Source organism: Neovison vison, chromosome 8 (genome assembly GCF_020171115.1).
Source record: "Neovison vison isolate M4711 chromosome 8, ASM_NN_V1, whole genome shotgun sequence".
NCBI classification, from domain to species: Eukaryota; Metazoa; Chordata; class Mammalia; order Carnivora; family Mustelidae; genus Neogale; species Neogale vison.
In genome coordinates this window covers 53082076-53107960 of record NC_058098.1, presented here as the reverse complement: position 1 = coordinate 53107960, position 25885 = coordinate 53082076, and the positions used below count along the sequence as shown (strand labels likewise).

Sequence of the window (25885 nt, the reverse complement as noted above, 5' to 3'; positions counted from 1 at the left end):
GTAGTAGATAAATCACTTACAAAGCTACTTTGAAGGTTAAAAAGAAAAAATTTAGTAAAATGTACTGAAACTACAATAATTAAGGGAAGTGTGAAAAGATGTAAAATGTGACATCAAAAACAAAAAATAGAGGGGGCACCTGGGTGGCTCAGTGGGTTAAGCCTCTGCCTTTGGTTCGGGTCATGATCTCAGGGTTCTGGGATCAAGCCCCACATCAGGCTCCCTGCTCAGCAAGGAGCCTGCTTTCCCCCCCTCTCTCTGCCTCTCTGCCTACTTGTGATCTCTGTCTGTCAAATAAATAAAATCTTAAAAAAAAAAAAAAAGAAAATACCCCAAACAGCCAAAACAGTCTTGAGAAAGAACAAAGTCAGAGGTATAATGTGTCTTGACTTCAAACTATACTACAAAGCTATAGTAATCTAAACAGTATGGCATTGACACAAAAACAGACATAGAGATCAGTGGAACCGAATAGAGAGCCCAGAAATAAACCCACGCATATATATGGTCAATTAATTTTTGACAAAGGAAGCAAAAATCTACAATGAGGAATGGATAGTCTATTCTATAAATGGTATTGGGAAAACTGGAAAGTTACATGCAAAAGAATAAACCTGGATCACTTTCTTATGCCATTTACAAAAATTAACTCGAAATGGATTAAAGCCTTGAATGTAAGACCTGAAACTATAAAACTTCTAGAAGAAAACATAGATGGTAAGCTCCTTGACATCAGTCCTAGTGATGTTTTTGTGCATCTGACTCCAAAGGTAAGGGAAACAAAGCAAAAATAAACAACTGGGACTAAATCAAACTAAAAAGCCTTTGTGCACTGAAGGAAACCATCAACAAAATGAAAACAGAACCTACTGAAGGGTGACTAGGTGGCTCAGTTGGTGGGCCTCTGTCTTTGGTTTGGGTCATGATCCCAGGGTCCTGGGATTGAGTCCCACATCGGACTGCTGGCTCAGTGGGGAGGCTGCTTCTCCCTCTGTCTTTTCCCTCTGCTACTGCTCTCTCTCTCAAATAAATAATTTTTAAAAAGAAAAAAAAAAAAAGAAAACAACCTACTTAGTGGGAGAAGATATTTGCGTATGATTTATATGTCCAATAAGGGGTTAAAATCCAAAAAATATAGAGAACTCATACAACTCAATAACACCAGAGAAATCTGATTTAAAAATGGGCAGAGGATCTGAATAGACATTTTCCCAAAGGAGACATACAGATGGACAACAGGCACCTGGAAAGACACTCAACATCACTAATCATCAGGGAAATGCAAACCAAAGCCACAATGAAGTATCACCTAACACCAGTCAGAATGTCTAGTATCAAAAAGACAAGAAGTAGGTGTTGGTGAGGATGTAGAGGAAGAACTCTCATGTCTTGTTGGTGGGAATGTAAATCTGTGCAGCCACTATGGAAAACAGTGTGGAGGGCGCCTGGGTGGCTCAGTGGGTTAAGCCGCTGCCTTCAGCTCAGGTCATGATCTCAGGGTCCTGGGATCGAGTCCCGCCTCGGGCTCTCTGCTCAGCAGGGAGCCTTCTTCCTCCTCTCTCTCTCTGCCTGCCTCTCTGCCTACTTGTGATCTCTCTCTGCCAAATAAATAAATAAATAAATAAAATTAAAAAAGAAAACAGTATGGAGGTTCCTCATAAAATTAAAAATAGAACAGGAGATCTAGCAATTTCATAGCCTGGGCTCTATCCAAAGAAAAAGGAAACACTAATTTGAAAAGATACATGCACCACTGTGTTCACAGCAGCTTTATTTCCAATAGCCAAGACACGGAATCAATTTAACATGTCCTTCAATGGATGAATACATAAAGAGGGTTGTGTGTGTGTGTGTGTGTGAACACACATGCATGCATTGTGTGTATATTATGTGTGTGTTATATATGTATGGGAATACTACTCAGCCATGAAGAAGAATGGACTGTTACATTTGAGACAACACAAATAGAACTCAACGGTATAATACTAAGAGAAATAAGCCAGAGAAAGACAAATAGCACCTGATTTCACTTAATATATGGAATCTAAAAAACAAACAAGCAAAACTAAACCTAATCCAGACTCACAGAGAACAGTTTAGTGGTTTCTGGAGGGGAGGGAGTGGTTAAGGTCATGTGAAATGGGTAAGGGATATCAAGAAGTACAGACTCCCAGTTATAAGATGAATAAGTCATGGGGACGAATGTATAGCATGTGGACTATATGCAATACAGTTATATTAACTTCATAGGGCAACAGATGGTAACTAAGTGTGGTGATCATTTCACAGTGGATACAAATGTTGTACACCTGAGACTAGTATAATATTGTATATCAGTGATACCTCAATAGAGAAAAAAAAAAAAAGGAAGAGGCCCCTTGGAAGTTGACGGTTTAATTATGGAGAATGCTTATTAGTCCGCACTGGAAGAGCTACAGGCTCCCCATGGTTAAGTCGGAAGGTGAAACATTCCCAGAGAATCAGGATCCTACCAGGGTATTTGCTGCTTACAGTCAACAGACAGGAAAACTGAGGACCAAGACTAGCAGCAGAAGCCTCTCCTCAACTGAAATTTGTTTCCGTCCACCAGTGTCTGACTCAGCTGGTCCTCTCTGACATACCCAGCAAGCCAAGAGTTCAAAAAGCAGCCTGTTTATGGGAAATTTGGAGACAAGATAAATCGTCTGTGATAAAATAACCTTGAAAACTCCCGGCATTACAGCAGTTTAGTTTCGTACTCAGAGAGCGGGGTCTCGCGTTTGGTAATTCTTTTTTGCTCTCTGCTCTGCCACTGAGATTTTTCTTCCTCCCCGGCCCCACCCTCTGGTTTCTAGATGCACCTTTGGGTCCAGGGGCCACACCCATGTTGAGGTTCCCTTTTCAGCAGCAGGCCCCCACAAATCTTGGCTCGGAACCGCAGACACATCTTTATCAAAGGTCATGTTAAGTCTGGGGAAGAAAATCCCTCCCCGGTAGAGAAGTACAGCAAATGAAAGTAGAAGGTGACCTTCCAGACTGCCAGTGGCAAGTGTATGTGGGTGCTGACAGGCGGGAGTGGGCCCTCCCCAGAGAGGGGGAGGGGACACCCCTCCTCCACATCCAGCAGGACTCTGGTCTGGATGGGAGCTTTTCGACATCCCCTGCAATGTTGACCCTGAGCTTTGTCATTTGATTTAGGTGGAAGACTACCTGTTTGAAAAAGCAGAGGTCAACTTTTGGGCTGAGACCCTAATCTTCGTGAAATACCTCTCTGAGCACCTCTTCCGGCTCCTCTCCAAGTCCAGCTGCCATCCCCTCAGCCCTGAAAGCCTCCATCATCTTCGTAGGACAGCATCAGAGCAGGGCCACCTCCTCTCCCGACTCTTCAGAGAGCTGCCACCAGCTGCTCAATTTTTGAAGACAGTGGAATTCACGAGACTGCGCATTCAGGAGGAAAGGACTTTGGCTTGCCTGAGGCTGCTGGCTCTTCTGGAAGGAAAGGGAAGGGAAGACAGCCCCATTCTCGGTGCTTCCGACTCTCCTGCAGAAGCAAATCAGTTCACTCTTGCAAGAACAGAAACGGCTTGTTGAAGAAAGAAGACTTGGGGGTGGGCTAAGGGTGGACGGTTTCCCCACTGCATCTGCAGGGAACACGTTGAACATCAATGCAAATATTTCCTTCCTTTGGTGAAGCTAGTCTTCTGTCCCTTCCTACAGAGGAATTTTTCTTCAGTTCCCCCATTCAGGGCAGCCCAGTTTATGGCAGCTACTGTAGGAAGTGAGGCTACCACATTGAATATTGACTCTGTTCCCAGGTGCAGGCCACCTGCAGACCTGAATTCACTTTTGTCTTCTTCCATGACCTCTAACGTTTGGTAATTCTTTTTTGCCAGCCGGCATTTTCTGTTAACTGTACAGAACTGGTTTGTAACTCGTGATTTTTCTTTCCTTTTTTCCATTGGATAGAAGAGCTGGATTCGCTGGCAAACAGCCTATGGGTCAGAATTCCAAATTTTATTCTATTTTAGCTAAGGCAGAAGTAGGTTCCAAATGTTGGATACGGGGAGAATTCTAGATCAACTGCAAAGAAGTAGTTTTGTTTTTGCTATTTACATGTGCGAGTCCTGCAGTGACCTGCACATACCGTTTGAATTATTAAAAGAGCTCCTACCTACCATAGTGTTTAATGCCAGGAAACCTGATTTTGCCACCCACTAAAAGCACAGACTCTTGGTTGTCAGAAGGAAGCCCAGGGAAGGTAAAGCCAGAATAAATGATTTATTCACTTCCTACACTGTTCACTGTCATTTTCTCATTGGCAATAATAAGATTCTCATTTAAGATGTCAGAAAACACATTAATCCACTTCAGTGTTTGAATCTAGACCTACCTTAACGGGTTTTCTGCCTTATGGAAGACCCGCGCAGCCCTCTTCCTCTGATACCCAGCAGGTGTCGCTCTTGCATACATTTTGCTACTAGTCCAGCCTTTCCTTGGCTTGCCATTTTCTACCGATAATCTCAGAATATGCGTTGCCCACAAACGGCTGTCTTGAAATTCATAGTTCGGATTGGTCATAGGCTCATCCATATTCGTTTTTCATCCTGGTTATCCGAAAAAGCCATTTTAGTAGTAGTATGTAAAGTTGGTCCAGCTTTTAGGATCTGTAAATATTTTTAAATACTTCTCAGATAAACAGTCACTTGGAAATACGTTAAAGGGGCAGCTTAGAGGTGAGAGGGTTTGATGTCATTTCCTCCTGCAGAAAGGCTCGTATCCAAATTTGTTTCTCTTTAAAAGTAAACCACCTTGGGGCACCTGGGTGGCTCAGTGGGTTAAAGCCTCTGCCTTCGGCTCAGGTCATGGTCTTGGGGTCCTGGGATCAAGCCCCATATCAGGCTCTCTGCTCAAGCAGGGAGCCTGCTTCCTCCTCTCTCTCTCTCTCTGCCTGGCTCTCTGCCTAATTGTGATCTCTGTCAAATAAATCAATAAATAAATATTTTAAAAAAAGTAAACCACCTAACACTAAAATCACAGCCATACAGGAAGTATAGAGAAAGGGCCCATAGGGAAAAGGCAGGGAATGAATTAAACTTAAGAGTCCAAAACTTTGTCCTAAAGAGAAGAGGAAATTCTCTGGGTGGTTTTGCACTATTCAGCTCAACGTGTGTTTTTTGTGATCCTGAATTAATTACCTGGTTGGGCATCTGTGTAGCCCACACATGAGGGAAAGTGGCCAGTCTAACATTTCTTTTTGTTCTGAGAAAGGCGACCTGACTGGGTGAGAAGTCAGGGAATCGTTGGGACGATGCAGTGATGACCATGGTTCAGTAACTGTGAAACTGACCCCGGCAAAGCCAAGCTCACTGGAAAAGCCCAGCATTCCTTTTTTCTCCATTTAAATGAAATAAAAGCAGTTATATAATAAGAAAAAATACTTTCTACTAGAGGGTACTCCATACCAAAGCACGTAAGCATGGTGTATTTATTACATGTTATCTCCAGGATCCTTCTACCCAGCCTGCAAAGTGGGTGCTCTCATAGCTGCCGACTGGGAATTACCCCCAGATTTTTATACTGGCTGGCTGTGGCCAGCCTGGGAGGACAGGAAGGATAGATATTTCTTCTGGTTTCGAATCCGAAATCTTGTTACTGACCTACAATAGTGGTGGCTAAGAAAGTGGCAGTTTCACACTTGCCTGATGCATTCCCAGGGGAATCTTAGAGTACTGCTATGGGGGCAGGGGGAGCTACCCTGGAACTCCTGTGTTTGGGGTCATTTCAACAAAGAACAAAACAGAACAGTTGGGGGTCTTGGGCTGTGAGTGTCAGCCACCCATTTCCCAGAGCTGCCTGGGGACCAGTGTAGCACTGCGTGCAGCCATCCCCCAGAGGGAAGGAGTCCCCTCTTCTGTCCAAGATTCGGGGCCCCTCAGGTCTGCAGGCATGATTCGGTGATTTCCCTTCCCATCTAGCCACAACCCCTTTTTATGCTTTGTCAACTTGTTTTAATAAATAATAGGGGTCATACTTATTCATCTTTTATACACCTTAACAGATAACTCATGTGCGCCTTGACAAAGGGGAGAGGTGATTAAAGCAGGAATTATCTTAGTTTTACAAGGAAACAAGTACCAAAGAGATTATGTGATTTGCCCAGGATCACATGGCTTGGAAGGGGCAGGGCTTGAACTCCAGCCCTGTGTTTCAGATCTTAGAGGCCTTGCAGCCCTAAGCGGGCGGGCTCAAGCTCTCATGGTGGGTGGTGGGAGTTTCCCCAAGGGGAACTGCGTGCAAGCTGAGCTCTGAAGGGTCAGTTTCATGAGTGACAGGCCTGGCTCCTTTCCTTCCAGGTTAACGAGTGGAAATGACCACGAGGAAACAAGAAATAAGATCAATTTTGGAAAGGCGCGTAGGTTGCTTCCTTCCTTCGAGGGAACTGAGCCTTCAAACTTACACCCAATTGCTACTGAGGCTGCCAGGTGTGCGAAATCACGTCCGCTCCAGCTTTTTGGCAGCGTGTTTAAATGCGGAGTGATAAATGTCCTGGACCAGCCCCCCAGATCTCCCCGAAACGGGGTGTCAGCCGCTTTAGCCTAACTGGGCGCTAGGGGGGGTGTCTGCCCCGCACCCAGAGGGTGCCTGTTGGCGAAGACATTTCCTAGCGCAGACTTTTTGGGGTGTGGGACTGGTGAGAGGGGTCAAGTGGGGCGAGCCCACCCCGAGCGTCCTCTGTGCCCAGACCTGCCTGGCCGCTAGCCGGCCTCAGCCACAGCCTGCGGGCCACAACGAACTAAGGCAGGGCGCGGCGCCCCTAACGGACTGGGAGGGAAGGGACCTGGATGGCGCGCCGGGCCAAGGCTGCGGTGGGCGAGCAGCCTCAGCCGGCAGCTGTACCCCATCCCCCGGGAGGGCTGGGGAAGGCCGGGCCGACGAGCGGACGAACGGGGTGGCGGGAAGTCGCCTCCATGCTTGCGCAGCTCTCGCCGGCTTTTCCTCCCGTCCCCCCAGCCGGCTCCCCCGCCCGGGACGCTCCGCGCCATTCCGCGCCTTTGGCCCTGGCTCAAGGTCTTGTGATGTGATTAGCAAAGCCAGCGCCTTGTCCTCAGACACTCAGCCCAGCTCGGCAGGCCCCCGCGCTGAATCCCTGTTTACTGCAGCCTGGGCGGAGAGGGGGGCGGAGAAACGGGCCCAGGCTCCTCCGGGCGAGACTGCCGCGGCAGCCGCCCGCGTGGCCACTCCCGCCCCCACCCCCACCGCGTCTCCACGTGCAGTCGCGACGGAGCCACCAACCACCGGACGCAGGCCCTGAGGCCCCGCCACCCACCCGCCGGCCAGAGCACTCTTTGCGAGCCAGCCGGCTGCGCGGATGGTTGCAATATTCTCGCATTTTGCAATTCCCGCGCCCAGTCTAGAACCGAGAGTGAGAGATTAAAGCTCCGCAATTTCGCCTAGCAGGATCGGGCGGGGAGAGACACGTCCAGGGCTGCAGAATCCTGGCCATGTTCAATGTGCAGGGGATTTCCAACAGTCCAGCCCCAGAGAAGGGGAGCCTTATCTTCCCGCCGCCACCCAGCAGCACCCATCCAGGACCCGCTCTCCACGCCGCCGCAGGCGCTCCTGCAGCCTGCCCCGCCCCGAAGCCTCCCGCCCCCTCCTCCGGAGGAAAAAAAATTGGCGGCGGCCAATGGGAGGCCACGAAGGAGCTTGACGTCCGCGAGCCGGCGGGCGGCGTTGCCTGGAGACCCCGGCGGGGTCAGCGTTCTGTCCCCTCCCCCGACACGCCCGCCCGGCCGCTGCCGCGCTCACGGGCCCTATATAGGGCGCGCGCTCGCAGGCCGCCGAGTTCCAGCAGTCTGCGAGCTGTCGCCGGCTCCGCGCGGGGGGGGGGCGCGGGCCGGGCACCCCCGGGACGCGGAGGAGCACTGTTTGCTTCTCTGTCGTCTTTCCCCCCACTCCACACTCCCGGGCACCCTCAAGCCAGGCCGCACTGCTTCCCTTTCCCTCTTGTCTCGTCCCCCGGCAAACTTTCGGTCCCTCCCCCGCTGGTCACCCGTTATTCGTCGTGGCTCAAACCCGGCCTTGCCTCCCTGAGGGCTCCTCCGGACCTCCCTGCCTGCAACTCCGACCATTTCAGGATTCAGAAACATGTCGACCACACTTCTGTCCGCCTTCTACGATATCGACTTCTTGTGCAAGGTACGCGCGGGAGCAAGGAGGGAGGAAGGCGGGCAGGCAGGAAGCCCCTCGAGTTTTCAGACTTTGCCTCTGCCTTCCGCCTTTGGGGCACCCCTCCCCACCTTGACTTTGGGGTCGGGAAAAGTCCTGGAGTTCGCAGTGGTGTGTGCTCGTGCCTTGTGGGCGGGGAGAAGGGGAGCAGGGAGGGAGGGCGGGCAGGAGGGAGTCGCTGTCGCTGTTTAGTTTCTCCGGCGCCGATCGCGGCCACGCTGCCCGGGACTTCCCGGACCGGCTTTGCGCCGCCCAAGCTGGCGGCCCACGGGCTGAGGATCACATGTCGAAACCGAGCGCGGCCTGGGGTGGGAGTCGGCTCCTCCCAACGCGAACTTGATTCTTTTCGCGCGTGTACGGGTGGAGGGTGGGGGCCGGATCGAAATCTGCAGAAAGGAAGAAGAATCAGAAGGCTGAAGTTCTGCAGCTCGCCCCAACTCTTCCTTTCCATAATTCATCCCGTCCTCGCCCCCCTCCTTTTGGCAGACGGAGAAATCCCTGGCCAACCTCAATCTGAACATGCTGGACAAGAAGGCGGTGGGGACGCCCGTGACCGCCGCCCCTAGCTCGGGCTTCACGCCGGGCTTTCTCCGACGGCACTCGGCCAGCAACCTGCACGCGCTCGCCCACCCCGCGCCTAGCCCGGGCAGCTGCTCGCCTAAGTTCCCGGGCGCGGCTAACAGCAGCAGCTGTGGCAGCGGGGCGGCGGGCGGCCCGACCTCCTACGGCACCCTTAAGGAGCCGTCAGGGGGCGGAGGCACGGCCCTGCTGAACAAGGAGAACAAATTTCGGGACCGCTCGTTCAGCGAGAACGGCGAGCGCAGCCAGCACCTCTTGCACCTGCAGCAGCAGCAGAAGGGGGGCGGCGGCTCCCAGATCAACTCCACGCGCTACAAGACTGAGCTGTGCCGGCCCTTCGAGGAGAGTGGCACGTGCAAGTATGGCGAGAAGTGCCAGTTCGCGCACGGCTTCCACGAGCTACGCAGCCTGACCCGGCACCCCAAGTACAAGACCGAGCTGTGCCGCACCTTCCACACCATCGGCTTCTGCCCCTATGGGCCACGCTGCCACTTCATCCATAACGCAGACGAGCGGCGGCCCGCGCCGTCGGGGGGCGCCTCTGGGGACCTGCGCGCCTTCAGCGCGCGGGACGCGCTGCACCTGGGCTTCCCCCGGGAGCCGCGGCCCAAGCTGCATCACAGCCTCAGCTTCTCGGGCTTCCCGTCGGGCCACCACCAGCCTCCGGGGGGCCTCGAGTCGCCGCTGCTGCTCGACAGCCCCACGTCGCGCACGCCGCCGCCGCCACCCTCTTGCTCCTCGGCCTCGTCCTGTTCCTCTTCCGCTTCGTCCTGCTCGTCCGCCTCCGCAGCCTCCACGCCCTCTGGCGCTCCGACGTGCTGTGCCTCGGCGGCGGCTGCGGCCGCAGCGGCGCTGCTGTACGGCACAGGGGGCGCCGAGGACCTGCTGGCGCCCGGCGCCCAGTGCGCTACCTGCTCGTCGGCCTCGTGCGCCAACAACGCCTTTGCGTTCGGCCCGGAGCTGAGCAGCCTCATCACGCCGCTTGCCATCCAGACCCACAACTTCGCCGCCGTGGCCGCCGCCTACTATCGCAGCCAGCAGCAGCAGCAGCAGCAGCAGCAGCAGGGCCTGGTGCCCCCCGCGCAGCCCCCGGCGCCGCCCAGCGCGCCCCTCCCTGCCAGTGCCACCGCGCCGCCCTCGCCACCCTTCAACTTCCAGCTGCCGCGCCGCCTGTCCGATTCGCCGGTCTTCGACGCGCCCCCTAGCACCCCGGACTCGCTGTCGGACCGTGACAGCTACTTGAGCGGCTCATTGAGCTCGGGCAGTCTCAGCGGCTCCGAGTCCCCCAGCCTCGACCCTGGCCGCCGCCTGCCCATCTTCAGCCGCCTCTCCATCTCTGACGATTGAGGCAAGAGGGCGCCAGCGAGGAGGAGGAAGGGGGAAGGCTGTTCTGGGGGTTGGAGGGCGCCCCTGCCACCTGGAGCCCTGTTACGAGCAGGGAGGGGCGCGGGAGTTGGGGGCTGACAGGCCATGAGCAGAGACTGCGGGCCGCACCGAGCACTTGGACTCCAACTTGTGTGCCGGGAGGGGCCCCACCCCTCCCCTTTCGGTTTCCTCTTTTTGTTTTTTGTTTTTATTATTTTTATTATTATTATGAAGTTTCATTCTTGTTGAGCAAAAAAAAAAGCCAACGAACTTTTGTATTTGATGAACAAAATACTCACAACAGGGCAGTTGTGATGCGAACAGAACAAAAAACCAAACACTTAAAACTTTTTTAGGTCTCCTAGGAGTTTGGGACTTTAGGGGAAAAAAAAAAAAATCAACCCAACACCAGCAGCTACCAACCACCATTCCGTATCTTCACTTGAAAAGCATTAGTTACAGTCCAGATGTGGGAACTCGTATGTGAGAGAAGTTCTTAATTGTCGTTTGTCTTCAGACCAGTGTAAACAAACAGCCAGCCACCACCTTGCTAAACCTCTAAGCTTCTGGAATCCAGTATTCTACCAGGAATATGCCTTGACTGTAGTCCTCCGCTCCATAGGTTTTTGTTTGACACAAAGTTCTTTATGTCTGGAAAAAAAAACAAACGTGCATTCCAAAGTTTCCTACTGGTTACTGGTTTTGTTGCCACCACTTAGTGGATGTTTAATTTTAGAACCATTTTGTCTGCTCTTTCTGGAAGCCTTGGGCAGAGCTTAGTTCCTAATCGTTTGGGGGAATAACTGCTGAATTTTTAGCTGTTTTGAGTTGATTTCGCACCACTGCACCACAACTCAATATGAAAAAACTATTTAACTTATTTATTATCTTGTGAAAAGTATACATTGAAATTTTTGTTCATACTGTATTTATCAAGTATGATGAAAAGCAATAGATATATATTCTTTTATTATGTTAAATTATGATTGCCATTATTAATCGGCAAAATGTGGAGTGTATGTTCTTTTCACAGTAATATATGCCTTTTGTAACTTCACTTGGTTATTTTATTGTAAATGAGTAAAAAATCTTAATTTAAGAGATTGTATGTAATATTTATTTCATTAATTTCTTTCCTTGTTTACGTAAATTTTGAAAGATTGCATGATTTCTTTCCAGAAATCTATCCTGATGCTGTGGAAGTAGTTTGAGGAATATCTTATGAGTTTTCTTAGAATGTATAATGGTTGTAGCCCATCCAACTTTTAAAGAAAAAAAAGTTGACCACATACTTTGAAAGCAGGCTTAAATGTGGCATGTTTTTTGTCATTCCGGCTTTTTAAACTAGCAAGAAGAAAAATTTTGTTTTTTTGCTTATCCCACCAATTCTACTGTGACATACTCTGCGTTTAAAGACATGTAGCAATAATGGGGTGGGGGGGGTTAGTCTCACAGTGCCTTTGGAAAGGGCCAGAACTTGCCTTAAATCTTCCTCAACCAAATAAGTATTTTTCTATCAGTGCTTGAGAGCATTTGAATGTAGGATGGGTTCAACTGCACAAAAGGAGAAAATATTTACCACTTTCTTACATAGATCTAAAGTGAAAAGGCCACCTCTTAGTGCTAAGAATGGTATGTAGTACATGAATATGCCTTGTTTTTTCATTACAGAAAATTCCAAAAGTTGTACTTTTTTTTTTTTTTTTTTTTTTTTTGCCTGTGTAGAAAGGCAGGAATGCTTTCCTGGACAGCGGATGAATGAGCAGTAGCTTTAGTTTGTACGTAGGTACAGTTGGAGCACTATGTATGTATGTATGTACTCGGGACTACTTTGACAGAAGTAGGTTTTTGAATGTAACAAGATAAGTCAACTTGAGTTGTAATATATTTTGGGGAATCAGTTCACTACAAATTGTGACTGTAAACATTGTACTGTAAATGTTTTGTAGTTTTCCCCCAATAAAATTTTTGGGAAAAAACATGTGTAAGATCATTTTCTCTTTCCTTTTTTTTTTTTTTTAAACATCGAGTGTTTTCACTCATTGTCACTTGGTCAGGCAACGCTGAGCCCTTGGGGGGGGCTAAGATCTGGGGCGCTGGCAAAGTTAGGGTTCAGCAGGGCCTGCCCCTATATTTTAGTGCAAGTCCTTTAGCCGAAAGAAAGTAATTATTTGGACTGTCAAGGGCATTAGTTAGTTAGCTCTTCCCCTTGGTAATAAGATGCATCCCCGTGTTGGCTGAGTGGCTGGTGGCAGGCCCTGGCTGAAGCCCTGGAGGGGTGTGGCCCGCCTGTGAGTCACCAAGTGGGTCACGTGCTTGCGGTAGCCGCTGAAGTTCCGATTTTTTTTTCCTGGTGGGACGCCGGGGAACGGTCCGGCTAGGGGTGGGGAAGGCAGGAGGGTATCGCCAGCCCCAGGCCTGCAGGCCTCTAGAATGCTCCACTGCAAAAGAGGCCCATCCTTTCTCGGGCTGGAAAAGGAAGAATTTGGCCTGGACTTCGGGAAGCCTGGTTCTGTGTCCTTGTCTGGAGAGGAAGGAAAAGGGAGGAAGATGAAACAGGTCAAGCTTACATCTGGGCTATCTGGGTAATGTTTGTTTATGCGGACAGCTTCCTCTGGGAGTGAGCGCACTCGGTATTTATGCAGGAGGATTAGTGTCTGCTTCGGGCGACTGTTAAGTGGCCAGAAAGTAAATGCAACCCAGGCCTCCAGAAGAAGGAAGAAAAAAAGAAACAGCACCAATTTGTCTGCCCGTTCGCACAAATGAACAAAACCTTGGTATGGTTTGGGGTTTTTGTTTTTGCTTTTTTTTCCTACCATCACTTTCAAGACTTCAAAATCAGGTTCATAAATCAATTCATGTTTTTCCCTTCTCCCATCCTCCCCCCACCACCTCCAGTTCAGACACTTTTTTCCAAAGTAGGTAAAAGATTTAGCAATAGTTTTTCTTATCGACAACAGCTGGGCCCTATCAACCACTGCTTGCGCCTCACTGCCGGGTCTCCTGGGTCTCCCAGCTGAGTCGTGCGGGTGGGGGGTTGGGGGGGGTCTGGAGCCCGCCGGGCCTCGGGCCTCGGGCAGCTGTTTCGCGTTAGCGATGATTGCGCTGGTGTTAACTGGAGCGTTTTGGTGCTTGGCTGCCGAAGGCGATGGGGAACAGTTTCAAAGTTCTCCCAGATGCCGGGCCCCTGGCTAAAGGCCTGGGCCGTGGGGGAGGGGAAGCCTGGAGCCCAGGAGGGCTTCCAGGGCCTCTCCACCATAAAGAATGTGCAGTGGGGAGGAAAAGTCTGAAATGCAGTGCTATTTAGGCCAAGCTGCATTTCAAAGGCCTTGTTTCCACCTCATTCCAAAACTTATTTTTCTAAACAAGTACTTTTGATCAGCTGGAATGTCAGACTTGTTGGGGTAAGCCACATTCATTTTTTAAAAATTGGTTTGTTTGAAAGCCCAAGTGCTAGGATCTGATGTTTTGTGTTTGAGACCCAGTGGAGCATGGCAAGCTGGTGGGGGGGGGGTCATTCAGAAATTTCCTCTTGCTGCAGATCAATGGAGGGTATATATAGGTCTTTGTCTTTCTGCAGCAGCTGGAATGAGCAGCACACAAAACTCTTCTGCTATTGCTTGATCACCCTTAGGAAAGTCTTCTTGTAAGGGAAGGAGACTAGAAGTAAAAATTGCAAGCAAGTAAGGACAAGCCTGGATTCCTGTCACGGGCTGGGGAGCAGAACTGAAGCTTACTGGGTCCAAGTCTGTGTCACATTCAAGATAAAATTCTTTCACAGCCAGTTGTGAAAATGAGCCCAGGATGGGAGGGAGTTGAACATGTCTTTTCTATTATTATTATTTTTTAAGACTTTGTTTATGTATTAGAGTGATGAGAGAGGGAGCACAAGCCGGAGGGGGGGGGAGGGGGAAGCAGACTCCCTGCTGAGCAGGGAGCCCAACGCAGAGCTTGATCCCAGGACCCTGAGATCATGACCTGAGCTGAAGGCAGATGCTTAACCCACTGAACCACCCAGGGGTCCTGAGAATGTCTTAATAGTGGGGACGCCTGGGTGGCTCAGTGGGTTAATCATCTGCCTTCAGCTCAGGTCATGATCCTGGGGTCCTGGGATCGAGCCCTGTGTTGGGCTCCTTGCTCAGCGGGGAATCTCCTTCTCCCTCTACCCTTACCCCCTGCTCATGATCTCTCTGTCTCAGTCTCTCTGTCAGATAAATAAATTCTTTTTAAAAAAAGAATGTCTCAGTAGTGGCTTTGCCACTGGCTGCTTGAAAACAAAGATATTTTTTTAAGCAGCCCAATTAGTATGTGCCACCTTCTAGATTATTTCAGAGAAGGAATGCATACATGGACATACTTGCTGCTCCTCACTCGGTCCAAATCTACTACTGAGTATACAAAGGGAAAAACAAAAACAACACACACAGAACGACTGAAAAAGCCACAGCCCAGCACCCGCAGGTGGGAAGAAACTGTGGGCAGCAGGGGTTGCAAGTCCCCCACCATGGCTCAGGAGCCTGGATGAAAGGTCCAGGCCTGGGAAGGCCCAGAGAAGGAAGGACAGAGAAGCACAGCTCTTGGTCCCAGGTCTGTCCCAGCAAGAGGATGCTGGGTATTAAAATCTGCTTGGGGTCCAAGAACCACCCCCCACCCCACCCTGGGCTTGACTTGTTCAAGGAGGAAACCCTAGAGAGCATTTGAACAAGAAGAACCATCCCCGGGCACTTGCTGTCCCCCAGTTTTGCTGATGGTGACTAGCCAAGTCCTTGGCCTGGTGACTTGGGGCAGCTAAGTGGGCCCCTGGAGGCTGAGCCACAGCCAGGGTCCCCTTCTGTCAGAGGACCAGAGCCACCGTCCATTGTTGTTACCCCATTTCATTGTTTGGTTTTTGCCGTGCACGCTGCGGGTTGTGCTGAGCTGTGACCATCCAGGACAGTTCAGTTCCCTGGGGTTGGCAAGGCCCAGGAGGAAGGGAGGAAAAAAGGGAGGGGCTGCCGAGGGGCCCAGGAGGAGCCCCGTGGGCAGGAGCTGGGTGAGGGGCCCCGCAGCAGGAAGCCCTCAGCCCCTCCAGGGTTCCCCAACCCCCCACCACTCCCCTCTCCCCAACTCTCCACTCCACCTAGGTGGTTCTCCAACCTCTTCTGACCATGTTGCTAAACCTGGAAAGCACATGAGTGTGTCTGTGTCTAAGGGTGTGTCTGTGTGTGGAGAGAGGTCTGGGGGTCCATATGGAGGTAGGGTATGTGTGTGCGTATCTGTGTCCCTGCATGGCTAGCTGGGTGTGCTCATGTTCGACGGAATCATTCTGTATGTGGGTGTTCGGGGGTCTGTGCTTGTGTGCTCTTGCCGCAGGGAGTACTGGCTAGCGGGGCTGCTATGTGCTTGGCGTATGTATGTCCGTATAGTCTGTGAGTGTGGGTATGGGTTTAGGTGTGTTTGTTGCTGTGTGTGTGTGTGTGTGTAAGTATGTGTGGGTAGATGTGTTTATAGGTGTGGGGGGGATATGGGTGTGCTGTGTGTGTACATGTGTGTAGGTACGTTCAAAGGTCTATATGGGTAGAGGTCTGGATTTGGTGTGTCTGTTGCTCTGTGTGTGTGTGTGTAGGTATGTGGGTGTGTTTTTGTGTGTGGATATGTGGAGAGTATATGTTGATGTGGGTGTGTCTGTTGCTGTGTGTATGTGTAGGTATGTGTGGGGGTGTGTGTTTGTGTGAGTGCATGTGTGTAGGTACGTTCAAGGATCTGTATGGGTAGAGGTCTGGGTTTGGTGTGTCTGTTGCTGTGGGTATGTAGGGGTGGGGGGATATGTGTGAGTGTGTGTGTGTGAGTTTGTGTGTGGTGGTGTGGAGGTTTATGTGGGGGTAGGGGGGTGTCCGTTGCTCTGTGTGTAGGTATGTGTGTTTGTGTGCATGCATGTGTGTTTGTGCGCGTCCATGTGCATTCAAGGGTCTGTGTATGGGTAGAGGTCTGGTTTGGTGTGTCTGCTGCTGCTGTGTGTGTGTGTGTGTGTGTGGGTGGGTGTGGGTGAGGGTGTGTCTGTTGCTGTGAGTGAGTGTGTCTGCGAGCTGTTGCTGTGTGGTTAGGTATGTGGCTCTGTGGGGCGTGAGGAAGATTCCGTGGGTGTTGCTGTATGTTTGGGTCTGGACAAGCATGTGTGGAGGTGAGGGTGTTAAAAACACCTACAGAGGAAAAGCAGCCCTTTTTAGCAGGCCTCCTTCAAGTCAAAAACTGCTTTCAAAACCCGGAAGTGGTGGCCAGGCTGTCATCTGTTTCCTGTGGGGCAGTGGGCGGAATAGGGCTGAGCTGGGAAGGTGGCAGACAGGCCTCCAAGTCGGCAGGGACCCCAGACCCTCCTTACTGCATGGCACACCTGCCAAGGACAGGCCGCCTGAGCCTCACTGCGGGGACATATTTAGAAACCATTCATTCTCTAGTTGGAGGGGGAGGGGACCCCTTTATTTTCCTCGGTACAGAAATAGCTCTCATCAGATAGGAGTTCTGGAGCCCTCGGTGGTGAGAGGCAGCTCTGAAATAGAAGGAAAGATATTAAGGATTTTAGACAGACAAGAAAACTCCTGAGCTCGCTGAAACCGAGTTTAAAATATTTCTCTAAAAATAAGCTTTGTTTTCCTTGTGGATTCCTCTGGCAATCGGGCCCTTGTGTCAGGGTGCTTAGCTGGTCTGCGAAGCCAGGCGGGATTTTTTTTAAAAAGCAAGTGTTTCCCAGTCGTGGCCTTGGAAAGTTCTCTGTTTTCCATTTATTAAACTCCTAGTTTCCAGCTAATTAAAATTATTTTTAAATAAAACTCCATAGCCCAGCAATATTTGATTCCCAATGACCCTTCTTCAAGAGGCCCGGCTAAGCAGTGGGATGACCTGGGACCCCTCCCCCGGGTCAGTTTTATGGGGGAGAGGGGTGCTTGGAAATGCAGGTCCAGGGCCTTATATTACCAGATCCCAGCACCCTCACAGGGACAGGTGAGAGGCTGCTTGCAAGGCTGTCTCTGAGCCCTGCACCCCCTGAGAAGAAGGCGTGGGGTCATCGGGAAGCTGTTTGTCTGCCTGCAACACGGAGCACAGGAGGAGGCACACCACCTGGGGCGGCGGGGACGCTGGGCTGATGGATGTGGCAGGTGGTCCTGCACTACCTGGTGGCCTCTTCCTGGCCCGACTGCTGGTGAAGTTTCCGGTCCAGTCAGGCCAGAGTGCCAGGACTTTACTGGGTACCTACAGGGTCCCCAGACTCCCAAGGCAGCATGTTATGAAGCTGAAACCCGGGTCACCAGTGAGCAGGTGTCACCAAGGACCAGACCGGGTGGGATGCAGATTCAGCCAGCAAGTCTGTCCCCTCACTGCCCTGAGATCCAGTCCAGACATCAGAGGGCTGGGGCGCTGGGACTGCTGGCTGAGACCCTTCAACTGTCCCACAGATGGATTGTCTAGTAAACGCCTACCCTGGGGTAACAGAGGTGGGCTGACCCGTGTCGTCTCCTGCCTTCATGGAGTGTCCCCACCTTTCAGGTTCGTTTCTGAAGTAGCACGAACCAGCTTTCATTCCTTCGTAGAACAGGATAACATTTTATATAGATCTGTCACTATTGGGTTCTCCCCTCATCAGTTGATAGACATTTGAGTGGTTCCAGTTTCTTGGCTCTTGTTAAATAATGCTGCTGCTGTCACCTGTGTCCAAGTTTGTCTCTGTGTGTATGTGTGTGTGTGAACATGTTTTCAGTTCTTTGCATTATATACATAGAAGTAGAATTGCCAGATCATATAGTTACTCTATGTTTAACTTTTTGAGGAACTGTTGTACTATTTTCCAAAGTGATACATTGGTTTTCTGAACTGTTTTTTTTTTTTTTAAGATTTTTTTTTTTAAGATTTATATTTATTTACTAGAGAGAGAGAGAATGCAAGCTCAAACAGGAGTGGAGGGGAGGGGCAAAAGCAGAGGGAGAAGCAGACTCCCCGAGCAAGGAGCCTGACTTGGGGCTCGATCCCAGGACCCTGAGATCATGACCTGAGCCAAAGGTTGACACCTAACCAACTGAGCCTCCCAGGCGCCCCCAGAACTGTTTTATTAATGTTAGTTTCCCCCCTCAACCTCATGCAGCCTTCATGAGGTCCACATAAAAAAACTTCTACACTGTTCACAATAGCCAGAAATGGAAACAACCCAAATGTCCATCAACAGATAAGTAAGTCAACGAAATATGGCCAATCCTTAGAACAGTATTTAGTCATAGAAAAGAATGAGTACTGACACATGGATGCACCTTACAAACAATATATTCAGGGCACCTACGTGGCTCAGTCTATTAAGCGTCTGCCTTCAGCTCAGGTCATGATCCTAGGGTCCTGGGATAGAGTCCCACGTCCAGCTCCCTGCTTAGCGGGGAACCTGCTTCTCCCCTCCCTTTGCCTCTTCCCACTGCTCATTCTCCTCTCGATCTCAAATAAATAAAATCTTTAAAACAACAACAACATAATGTTTAGTGAAATGTTTAGTAGGCTGACATAGAGTCAGACACAAAAAGCCGTACATTGTATGAGTTCACTTATATGAAATGTTCAAAATAGGCAAAACTCTAGAGACAGAAAGTAGGCTGGCAGTGGCCAGGAGCCAGGGGACCAATGGGGAATGACTGCTGGTAGATGTGTTTCTTTTGGGGTTGATGGAGATATTCCAGAATGATAATGATGATGGTTACACAGCCTCATGGACATAATAAATTTGTGTGGGTGTATATTTAAACAGGTGAGTTTTAGTGTATGTGAATGATATCTTTGCTTTTAGAAAGTGTATATCCACAAGCTGAAATCGAGGCAGCAAAAGGAAAGGACAGGGAGAAAGCCTCTATCAGGGAAACCAACCTCACTTAGGGTCCAGGAAGCCCTTACAAATATAAGAAGGGCAAAGGGTAAGTAACACTTAATAAGGTAAAGGGGGCCAGTGAAAGAGTTTCCAAGTAAAAGGAGTTAGTGCAAAGGCCCTGTGGTTGGAGGGAACATTGTTCCAGAGAGGGAAGGAAAGAAGGATATGGTTCCAGGGGGTAGAGAACAGAGGGAGGTGGCATAGGCTGGGGCTGGGGCAGTGGGCTCAGCCCTCAGAAGATCTTGCCTGCTTTCTGCTTCCCACCAATTAATCTATTAGGACAACATATTTTTGGTTCAATGATTTCTACACTCGTGTTTTCTCATATTATCCTAATGCTACTTCACAATGCCTTTATCATTCACTTCCATTCATCTCATTACGGGGATATTTTATCATCTCCCATCACAAGGCTGAGTACAGTATAGGAGGATATTTTGAGAGACCATGTTCATGTAACTTTTATTACAGTTTAGTGTTATAATTGTTCCATCTTATTATTAGTTATTGTTCATCTCTTAGTGTGCCTAATTCATAAGTGAAACTTTATCATATGTATGTATAAATAGGGAAAAACATAGTATATGCAGGGTATGATTTGTGGTTTCAGACATCCTTTGAGGGTCTTGGAACATATCCCCTGCAATAAGAGGGGGCCACCGTATTACCATCGTGCTTCATCACCTTCTGTTTCTCCTCCTCCCCTGCTCAGGCCTGCAGGTCTCCTGGTAGGAATGCCTTAAAGATTTTAGTAGTTACTATTTATGGGGCTTCTGTCATATACTAAAGCTTTACATATGTTAAAGACAGTCCTTTATATCTACTCAAGACTGAGGTACTGCTACTATCCCCATTTCGCAGAGGAGAAAACTGAGCTCAGAGGAATCGTCATATGCCTGAAACTGGGAAGGCTGGAGCAGAATTCTAAAGAATCTAAACTGTTGCTCCTTCAAATCACCTGGCGCTACTTCTCTGACTCCTCTCTACCTGTCTTTTCTCATACTGCCTATGAACCTGTATTTCCAAGAAGACTGTATCCTGCCTCACCTGTGCTTTTAAAACACAATTAGTTCAAGTCACCCTTCAGCTCAAAATCCTCACTCAGAATAAAATCTCAATCTCAAGGAGGCCTACAAGGTCCTCCATTATCCATCCCTCCCCACCAGCTCCCTTCCCTGACCCCTTTACTTTCTGGCCTTGGCTCTCCCTTACCCTCATCCTGCACCAACCACACAAGCCTCCTGGCTGGTCCTCAGTCATGCTGTGCCTGCTCTCTGTCTCAGGGCCTTTGCACTTGCTGTTCCCCCCTACCCATGCTCTTCCACATAACACATTTCCTTCAGTTTTCTGCCGTCACCTTTTCAGAGGGCCGCCAAGACCACCCTCTCTAAAACAATAGCCCATCTGGCATTCCTTCCCTCTCATCTAGTTTTATATTTTTCCTAGCATTTGTCATCCTTTGATATACTTTAAATGCCATTGTTTATGAACATACTGTCCTTCCTTTTCCGACTCTAAGCTTCATGAGGGCAGACACTGTCCCCAGAGCAGGGGAAACCCTGAAGGATTTTAAGCTAGGGAGTAAGAGAACCACATTCACATTTTTTTTTAAGTTCACTCATTTATAATCTCTACATCAAATGTGGGGCTTAAACTCACAACCCCGAAATCAAGAGTGACATGCTTTACCAACTGAGCCTATCGGTTGCCCAACCACATCCACATTTCTAAAAGATTTCCCTTGCGTGGAGAGTAGACTGGGAAAAAATATATATATATAACTTACAAAAACATTTATAATGCTAAAAAGATTTAAAAACTCATGACTTAGGGGCGCCTGGGTGGCTCAGTGGGTTAAAGCCTCTGCCTTAGGCTGAAGACCTGATCCCAGGGTTCTGGGATTGAGCCCCACATCCATCCATCCATCCATCCATCGGGCTCTCTGCTCAGCAGGAGCCTGCTTCCCTTCCTCTCTCTCTGCCTGCCTCTCTGCCTACCTGTAATCTCTGTCAAATAAATAAATAAAACCTTAAAAAAAAAAAAAAAACTACTCATGACTTAGTGTATCCCTTTCATTTCACAGATGAGAAAACTAAGGCTTACAGGTGGGGGACCCTCTGGAGCCTTTCAATTTCTGGCTTTCCACAAGAGCCCTGGATAAAGAGACCACCCAGGACACTGTCCTCCCTAGGTATGTTCTGTACCAGTAGGGCTGTTGGTAAAAATGTAAATATCAACTCTCATCAAAGCAGACCTAAATCGCTCTGGGCTGAGAGGCTGGGAGCAGCTGGTTTCTGGATGTTCTGTCCCTCCAGCTCTCAGGGAAGGCCTGAGGATCCATGGGGTGGCCGTGGCCAGGAGCTTACAAAGCACAGCCCTGTGAGCCCAGAGCTGCCTCAGGGGCTAGGACAAGGGAGGGCTCCAGGCAGCTGTCACCACCACTCTGCGAGGGGTCTAGTGACACGGGGTTACAAGCAGAGGCTCCCACAGACCTCCCTTCAAACTTCATCCCACTGCCACTCCCTCCCTGTGGAATCCTGAGCAGACCTTTGAGCCTCAGTCACCTCATCTGTGAAATGGGGATGATGGCACAATCCTGCGGTGCAAAGCCTGGGCAAGGGTCAAATACGATTCCACATGTCAAGTGTCTAGGAGAGGGCCTGGTTCAGGGTCCCCCCCAGTGAAACTGTGACAACGAGCAGAGTGATCCCCACCCCGGTCTGCCTGGTTCAAAGCCAAGCTTTGCTGCTGCCCACTGTGAGACCAGGAGCTGGCTGCCAAGGCTCTCTGTGCTTGATGTCATCGTTTACAAAATATTGGGCCTATTTCCCAGGGCTCTCATGAAGCTTACGTGAGTCAGCTCCTGTAGTGAGAAGAGAACCTGGCACACCAAAAATGCGACATCAGGGAGGGGGATGGCGAGGCGAGCAAAATGGGTGAACAGGGGTGAGAGGTACAAGCTTCCAGTTGTGGAATGAATACATCAGGGTATAAAAGGGAATATAGTCAACAGTATTGTAACTGTGTCTTGTGGTGACATATGGTAGCTACACTTGTAAGCAGAGTATAACATACAGAGATCACTATGTTGTACACCTGAAACTAATGTAGCATTGTGTGTCGACTAGACTTCTGATACCCAATTGAATACATACATACTATATACATACATACCTACATAAATGCAATGTAACAAATTGTTACTGAATCTCTTGGTTTTTTTCCACACTTAAACAATAGGCATCAAATGTGAGGGGAGGTTCAGGAAGGCCCCTTAGTCTGCCTCTGCCAAACTCTCCCAACCACACAAGCCTTAAGATAAGAGCGGTAACTGCCTTTCTTCAGAAATTCTAGATACATCTGCCCTGTCCAAAATGGCAGGCACTAGCCACATATGACTACCTAAATTTAATTTCTATACATTAATGAAAATGTAAAGCTCACTTCCTCAGTCGACTAGTCACATTTCAAGTGCCCGACAGCCACAGGCTTTTCCAAAGCCAGTCCTGGAACATACCCATGATGCCCTTGAGAGCTCTCTGTCAGCCAAGAGTCCAGAATATTCTAAAACTAGCTCTCTGTCCAGTAGACTACCTGTGCCAGTGGAGAAGAAATGAAGGGACCACTCGCTGCGTGGTGGCATCTCACAGCCCTCCCTTACAGCCTGGCACCTGCCTCCTCTCAGACACCCCAGGGACATGGACCCCTCCAGTGGTCCCTGTTTCCACAGCGGTGACACCACACCCATCCAGTCACTGATGCCAGAACTTAGTGTCCTCCTGGGGTCTTTCTCTAGTTCCCTCCACCCCTTTCCTCATCGGTTGCTTGAAGCTTATGACTCTGCTTTCTCACCAGGGCCAGACACTGACCCCTCTCTCTTATCTTTACTGCCTTGGCAGCTCAGGCTCCTCCTCTCGCCTGGACAGCGATGAAGCTGGAGCATCCCCACCCCCACCCCGGCCCGCCCTCCCCCACTGCTCCTCCTCCTAGCCACCATTCATGGTTCTGAGCCAGCTTCTCAAACACATAGCCTGGGTGGCTCAGTCAGTTAAGCATCTGACTCTTGGTTTTGGCTTGGGTCATGATCTCAGGGGTCATGGGATTGAGCCCCACATTGGGCTCCCTGCTCAACAGAGTCCACTTGAGAGTCTCTCCCTCTCCCTCTGCTCCTCTCTCTCTTTCCCTAAATAAATATTTAAAAATAAAATAGGGAGGCCTGGGTGGCTCAGTTAGTTAAGCGTCTGCCTTCAGCTCAGATCATGATCCCTGGGTCCTGGGATCGAGCCCCATATTAGGCTCTCTGCTTAGCAGAGAGTCTGCTTCTCCCTCTCCCACTCCCCCTGCTTGGGCTTGCTCGCTCTCTCTCTCTCAAATAAATAAATAAAATCTTTAAAAAAAAAAATAAAACAGGCATTTGTGCCCCTCCTGCCCTAAGTCCCTGCAGGGCACCCTCACCCCCAGTTCAAATCCAGGCTTCCAAACGCCCTCTGTGAGTCTCTGCCTTGACGCTGGCTGCCCCTCACCTGCCCTGGGTCCCCCTCACCTGCTGGTGAGTGCTGGTGGCTGATGATTGCTAATGGGCCTCCCCTCTCCCCATGCTTCTGTCTGGCTGCCTGGAAAACACTGCAAGGTCCCTCGACTTCCTCTGCCTCCCCCAAGTCTCAGCCTCAGATCTGGCCCCTCCACCGTCCATCCCAGGTCCTCGGGGCCCCGAAAAAACCTTTGCCAGATTACAGAGCACACTGTCCCACACCAGCTGGTTAGGGCCCTGTGGGCTCTCTAGCCTGGAAGTTCCTTCGGAGCGCAAGTGTCATCATGTTCCTCGTTGCATGTTCCAGCCTGGCTTCTAGAAAGGCCTCAGTAACTGTGGCACAGGCAGAGACCCCTATGAGAGTGGCGCTGTTCTCTCCCACTTGACAGATGAGAAAAACACAGCTCTGGGAAATGGAGACCCTCTCTCAAGGTCAACCAGCTCCTGAATGGTGGGGCCGTGATGCCACTCCACTCCCACTCCTTCCCCACGGGTGCCCCAGCCCTTCTTGCATCTGGAAAAGTCCTTTCTCACCTTCCTCGTCAGTCCCCCTCAGCACAGCTGACTACTCTGTAAGGTCTTTGCGTGAGGAGCTCCAGAGACTTGATTGTGAGCTTATAGCTATAAATACTGACTCACACATTCATGCATTGTGTCAGTTCCCAGAACCAGGTCTTGCTGGGCCTCCTATCCATTGGCCCACTCTCCACACTCAGTGGGCCAGCATCTTCTCTCCGTGGTGACACAGTCCTCCACGGCAGGAGGAGTTATGGCTGCCAAGATTCCACATGAGTGCAGTTCTGTGGACGATGGCAGCACAAACCTCCTTCTACTCAGACCCTTGTGTGAGTATTTCCAGCAGATGAACTCCGAAGGGCAGCACAGCTGAATTGACCTCCCATCATGCTATGCCTCGGAGGCCATTTCCACCCCTTTGCTCCCAGTGTGCCTGTTCCAGATTTCTGGAGTTCTGCATAACAGAGGCTGCCACTGGGGTCCGGTTTCTCTCTGTCTCCCCATCTCCCCACACCTCCAGGCTCTTAGAGGGCAACCTGTGACTGGTCCCGCTCTGGGGCTGATGCTAAAGACTGAGGCTTCCCCGCTCCCAGGAGCCTCGGAGCAGGCCTGGGTCAGTCCCACCGGGGCTTGAGTGCCAGGAGCTGGGAAAACTCTCCCCTTAAACCAGGGATGGGGGGAGGCCCCACTGGCAGGTTTGTTGGTGGAGATGGCAGAAAGTGCCCCGAAACAACAGTCTTGCCAGCTGAGGGTGTGAGACTGCAGGTATGTCTCTTCGAGAGCATGTGGGTGAGTGTGTGTGCACACCTCACCCCATGCCAGTGTGAGTGTGTGTTTTAGGGGCAGTTGTGTGAGGTGTTATGTAATGGAGGCCCTCCCTGGGGCCAACAAACCGCAGTGGTATAACCGCCGGCAGGCCAGGCCACCAGAAGGAAAGGAGGGTAAACACCATTCTGGGCCTTTCCCTCGCCTGCCACAAATAGGCCCTGACAGAATGGTTTTTCCTGCCCTCCATTCCTGCTGCCTTAGCCCTGGGGGCTGGCCTGGGAGGGGGTGATAATGGAGGCTGAGGAGCCCAGGCCAGGGGTCAAAGAACTCTCCAGAAGTGAACATCCAAGGCTCTTGATCCCAGCCCATGGGGCAGGATAGAGAGGAAAGCCCATTGGGGTCTACCTGGGCTTTTCCTGGGCCTGTCACAGGCCATGCGTCCCCCACAAATGAGGCATGCTGCCTTCCTTACCCCCAGAGTTGCTTTCTCTTTAAAGCCTTTGGAGGCTCCCTACATCCCAGAGGCCTCTCCCCGGCACTAGAGCCCCTTGCCCTGCAGTGAGCCAGTGCAGACTCACCAGCAGACTCACCACTCACGTGCATGCTCACACTCTGGCCTCCTCTGGGCCAGCCATCTCTGCCTGTCTGTCTCTCATGTACACACAAAGATGCATCTCTCCCTGCCTTCAACACCTCACCCAGGCCAGACACCTGCCTTCCAGCTGGGTCCCAGCAGCTCAGCCCTTCTGCACCACACCGAGGCCCCCTCTTCCAGGAAGCCTTCCCTGCCTGCTCCTGGCCATGGTCTTCCCTTCCTGCTCTGAGATCCTGAGGTGCCTCTGGACATACAACCTGACATCCGGCCACACACAGTCATCCCCACATTGTTCTCCGGTTGTTCACTTTAATATTAATGGTCACAATTTGTGCGGCACATTCTCTGCCAAACCTGGTCCCTTAAGGTGCCCTTGTTATGACGAGGTCACCCTCACATCAGCCCTAGAAGGTGGCATCTGACCAACGTCACATGGGAACCTGTTCTG

The 25885-nt window shown here is 50.4% G+C and overlaps 2 protein-coding genes across 6 annotated transcripts in view; both read left to right on the top strand.

Moving 5' to 3' along the window:
* Nucleotides 1-4269, top strand: part of THADA (THADA armadillo repeat containing) — a 321965-nt gene extending 317696 nt beyond the window's left edge. For all 5 annotated transcript variants that reach the window (XM_044263601.1, XM_044263604.1, XM_044263603.1 and 2 more), the window contains one exon: nt 3178-4269. In XM_044263601.1, the coding sequence (XP_044119536.1) occupies nt 3178-3570 (393 nt within the window). In that variant the 3' untranslated portion in view covers nt 3571-4269. The remainder of the gene's footprint in view (nt 1-3177) is intronic.
* Nucleotides 4270-7833: 3564 nt separating this feature from the next.
* Nucleotides 7834-11251, top strand: ZFP36L2 (ZFP36 ring finger protein like 2). The gene is made up of 2 exons (XM_044263599.1): nt 7834-8178; nt 8695-11251. Exons 1-2 carry the CDS (start codon nt 8128-8130, stop codon nt 10132-10134), a joined length of 1491 nt encoding a protein of 496 aa, XP_044119534.1. The 5' UTR covers nt 7834-8127; the 3' UTR covers nt 10135-11251.
* Nucleotides 11252-25885: the final 14634 nt, after the last annotated feature.

Bases quoted from the DNA above. Each gene is read 5' to 3' on its own strand.
- ZFP36L2 (XM_044263599.1), top strand. From the start codon at position 8,128: ATGTCGACCACACTTCTGTCCGCCTTCTACGATATCGACTTCTTGTGC. The intron at 8,179-8,694 runs GTACGCGCGGGA...TCCTTTTGGCAG, and splicing joins ATATCGACTTCTTGTGCAAG to ACGGAGAAATCCCTGGCCAA.